General features: G+C 52.0%; 1 protein-coding gene and 2 pseudogenes across 3 annotated transcripts in view; all 3 read right to left on the bottom strand.

The window, feature by feature from the left end:
* Positions 1-226, bottom strand: part of TEOVI_000790000:pseudogene — a 563-nt pseudogene extending 337 nt beyond the window's left edge. Inside the window, exon 1 of the mRNA in view lies at positions 1-226. This exon is cut by the window's left edge and continues 5 nt beyond it. Coding sequence covers positions 1-226 — 226 coding nt within the window.
* A 186-nt stretch (positions 227-412) lies between these two features.
* TEOVI_000789900 (uncharacterized protein) lies at positions 413-712 on the bottom strand (the record flags this gene model as incomplete). The annotated part of the gene is made up of 1 exon (XM_067220074.1): positions 413-712. The coding sequence occupies one exon, from the start codon at positions 710-712 to the stop codon at positions 413-415; it is 300 nt and encodes a 99-aa protein (XP_067076175.1).
* A 1,016-nt stretch (positions 713-1,728) lies between these two features.
* TEOVI_000789800:pseudogene lies at positions 1,729-2,121 on the bottom strand (annotated as a pseudogene). Its single transcript has one exon. A coding segment is annotated over exon 1 (393 nt).
* Between the last annotated feature and the right edge of the window lie 1,543 nt (positions 2,122-3,664).

Raw genomic sequence — 3,664 nt, 5'->3', positions numbered from 1 at the left:
AGGCCGGTGGCAACACCACCCACTGTCCCTGGCGACGGGGGACGCCATTTTCGGATCCTCTCGCCCCCTGCGCGTCCTCTCGGGTATCGACGGCATCCTTTATTGCGATATGGGGACGGGGGAGGGACAATGAACGAAATACCCATTCAACACTTTCCTCAACGCGTGGAGAACGGTGACGGGACCAAATGCAAAAAAAAAAAAGAAGAGCGCACACTAACCACATGATGCGGGCGCACGGCGTCGGCGGAACCGCCTGCACGGGGTGGGGGCATAGCGGCAGGGAATGGCGTAGGCGTCGCGAAAGATCTAAGGGCAATAAGATGTGTTGAAGTCAAACCTGCCGAACGCCTGTTCAATCGCGAAGACCAGACAACATTCGTGTCAACATATTTCCACAAATCAACTATCCTTAACCAATAACGGCTGAGGACGTTGAATTCGACGGAGGGCCGCTCATTGTGGTGTGGACATGAGTTCCCGCAGCCGACCGTGGAACCGAGCCACCGCTTCTGGAAAAGCAGTCGAATGCGCGGTTCGATGGCGCCCGAGAGGGGAAAAGAAGATCACCGGAGTGCAGCTCTTCCCTCGCATTACTTAGACACTGTATGAAGTAGGAGGGGCTGTGGTGGAGGCGGAAGAAAGGTAGCAGCAGCGGATTCACCGGCAACACACACAGGGCAAACGTCAGCGGAGGCCGCGACGGGCCCATTCTGGTCACAACCTCCAGCGCATCATTCACACGTAGCAAGACTGACCCGAACAGCTTGGCAATAAAGCGGCGTGCAAGAATTGCAGAAAAGATACGGGTGGTTCCTAAGGCGGAGCGGGTGGGAGAAGCTAAACCATTTTATAATCCACACTAAGAATCAAGGCACAAAAAAAAGCATCTCCCGTGGGGGAAGAGCGTGTTGACGACATTTTCCCGGCCAAAGGGCCCAACCTTATCGACCCAACAGCAGAAAAACTTTCTAGCACCTCGAAGAAGCAACAACGGTGGGCAAGGTGAACTCAGCGGTGAAAGAAACGACCCCAAGGCAACACGAATACAAAACAGAAAAACTGGAAGAGGCCGAGGCAGGAATGTGAGACCTGGCTGCCGCGGCACTTGCACCACGGACGTTGAGCACATTAGTTGTAGGCGTCAAAGAGCAGAAGCCAACAAAACGGCGGTAAGCAGATGCTGTTGCGGAAATGTACTAAAAGAGGCTCAGAAAGATACGGCGAGCTCCGAGGGTGGAATTATCAGGGGTAACAAACTATAAGTCTAAGTTGTTTGATTACGGAGGAGCGGAGGTTGACACAGAGTGACGTATACGCTGGAACTGCACCTAGAGAAGATTGCACACACGGAAAGAAATTGTGGAACCTTGTTTGGAAAGAGAGGAAATGCTTCGTGAGGTTTTATAATCACCGCGTGGAACACGGCGGAATACCCGGGCGGGGGTGAGAAGGGCGGTAAAACATCACTCTCGGGAGACAGAAAAAGCTTGCAAAAGAGGCGGCGGCAGCCCGAGAAGCGGCCCTTAGAAGTGTTTTCTCCAAGTCGATGAGGGGTTGATTGGCAGTACACTGAAAGGTCACTTTGATCGGTTGCTTACATCAAAGAAACCGCCGTTTATGCCAAAGCACCAAGCAGTAGACACCAAGTTTTTGACGTTTGGTGAAACAAGGTGGAGAAATGGGGAGACAGCAACTGCTTTCATGGATCGTGCAAGAGCGACCGGCTCAATGGATCGTCGGGGGATCACTCACTGTGGTTTTAAATCGCTGCGATGCGCATCTCCGCTTAGCGAGACGGATAGGACAGTTGCCGCATAACCGAAAATCCAAAATGAAGATGAGCAACGCGTAGCCAGGAGATTTCCTCGACCTTAGGGGTGTGGCGGGAATTTGTCCTCGAACCACTTCTGGTCGCTGTGATAATGGAAGCATAATAAGAGGCACTGATCGGAGCACAGGGATTAAGCATACCTTCCTTGCAAACGGTCCAATCGTCATACGCGCCGGCAGAGGTCTAAAAAAATTTTGAGCAAACGCCACGGAGGGAGCCTCGGTTGTGTGCCAATGAACGGTCGAAAAGACCTTTCGTGGAAATTTCGGCTGAAGAGGAATGCACAACGTCTCGGTGCTGCCGCGCAGCTGAATGGACTTTTGAGTGCCTGAGATGCTGGTAAACAAGCCGAATGCACCTAATATATCGAGCCTTACTTCACAACTGGTTAAGATCGCCGTGAAGCGTGTTCAAAAAATTTTAAGTCACCAAATCGAAACCTCCCAAGCCGTTTACAGATTCCTCAGTGTGGTAGGGTCGTGGGTACGACATTCCGTGGCTGTTTTCATCTCGCGTTGGCCCCATCGCACGGCAGGGACGGGAAAGAACTACGGTGTTTGGATGTCTTTGAGCGTGGTTGGGGAAACCCCACTGCTGCAGAGCGCTACTCGAGTTACGTCATAGCAAGCGCGTTGCGAAAGGCGCGGAGAGGGGAGGCCCTCTTTTTAAGTTCCCCCGCTTATTGCCGCAACTGTGACGCGCAACGTTGCATTTTGTGCTAATGTGGAGGCTGTGGGACAGGAAAATGCGACGTTGCGAAGCCGCACTCTGTCGTATGCGAAGCCACCTGGTTTTCCGAGTTGACAGCCGCTCGCCACGAACGGAGGGCCCTCTTTATTGTAAAACCCAAACAAGGAAGCAGAGTTCAAGACGTGAAAATGGGGGAACACCGGACGGTCGCGTCGGGAGGCCGCTGTGAGCGACAAATACGCTCTCCAGCGGAAACATCGACCTCGTCATCAACCGACAGTGCGGCGCCTTTGGTTTGCTTTGTTTCACAAGGCGTGCATGCGCACATCGCAGCCGCCACGCAGCCTTTTTCTTCGCACAGGTTTTGTTGGTGCGGAATGAGCGCCCAAAAAGGTTGGTGCACGTAGTAATGGCCAAACTTAACCGAGGTCTACGCAGTTCGAAGGCGCCGCACATATATGCATATGCGTTGCGCCATGTTTCCCTAAAGTTGTCCAGTGGGTGAGCGTTTTTCTTTTTTTTTTCTTCACGTATGATGGCCGCGCCTGACTACCGCTGGCTTTGGATTTGGGGAACCGGCGCGCACTAACGAAATGCTGATCGCCGTTGCGTTCGGTGTTCTCGTTGACTTGTGGGATGTTTACGAACGCGAACTCTGTGGAAAGTTGAAATAATTAAGACGAAAATGCCTTATGGCAGCGCTGCGGATGATCAGGGAGCTACAGAAATGGAGGAAGAGGAGAATGTGATCGGGAATTCTTTCTTTCCCTTTAGTGACGTACACGGATGGTGGTTGGGAAATTGTTGGGATACGCTTTAGGAACGCCTCTGGCGGTGTCCGAAGATTTTTTTTTTCGTGCTGGACGAGGCGGGGGATAACTACACCAATAACTTTTTTTTTTTAAAGGAAACAGTTCGGAAACGGAAGTATCTCTATAACTCAATATCAGGGTACGACAAAAATCTGAACGCGCGGGGTAAATATAAGGGGGTGCGGTCTCCCTCTCAACTCATCACTTCCCCCTGTTTGTTTTACTGCTGCCTTCACTCCATGACAACGTCGGTATCATAGGGCAAAAATGCAAACATGTACTCTCCCGTATGGATGGGCGATCATGGAGCACATCACCGCACGCGATT

Source organism: Trypanosoma equiperdum (assembly GCF_001457755.1).
Source record: "Trypanosoma equiperdum strain OVI genome assembly, contig: ctg_1048, whole genome shotgun sequence".
NCBI lineage: Eukaryota > Euglenozoa > Kinetoplastea > Trypanosomatida > Trypanosomatidae > Trypanosoma > Trypanosoma equiperdum.
This window is presented reverse-complemented; position numbering and strand designations above follow the sequence as displayed.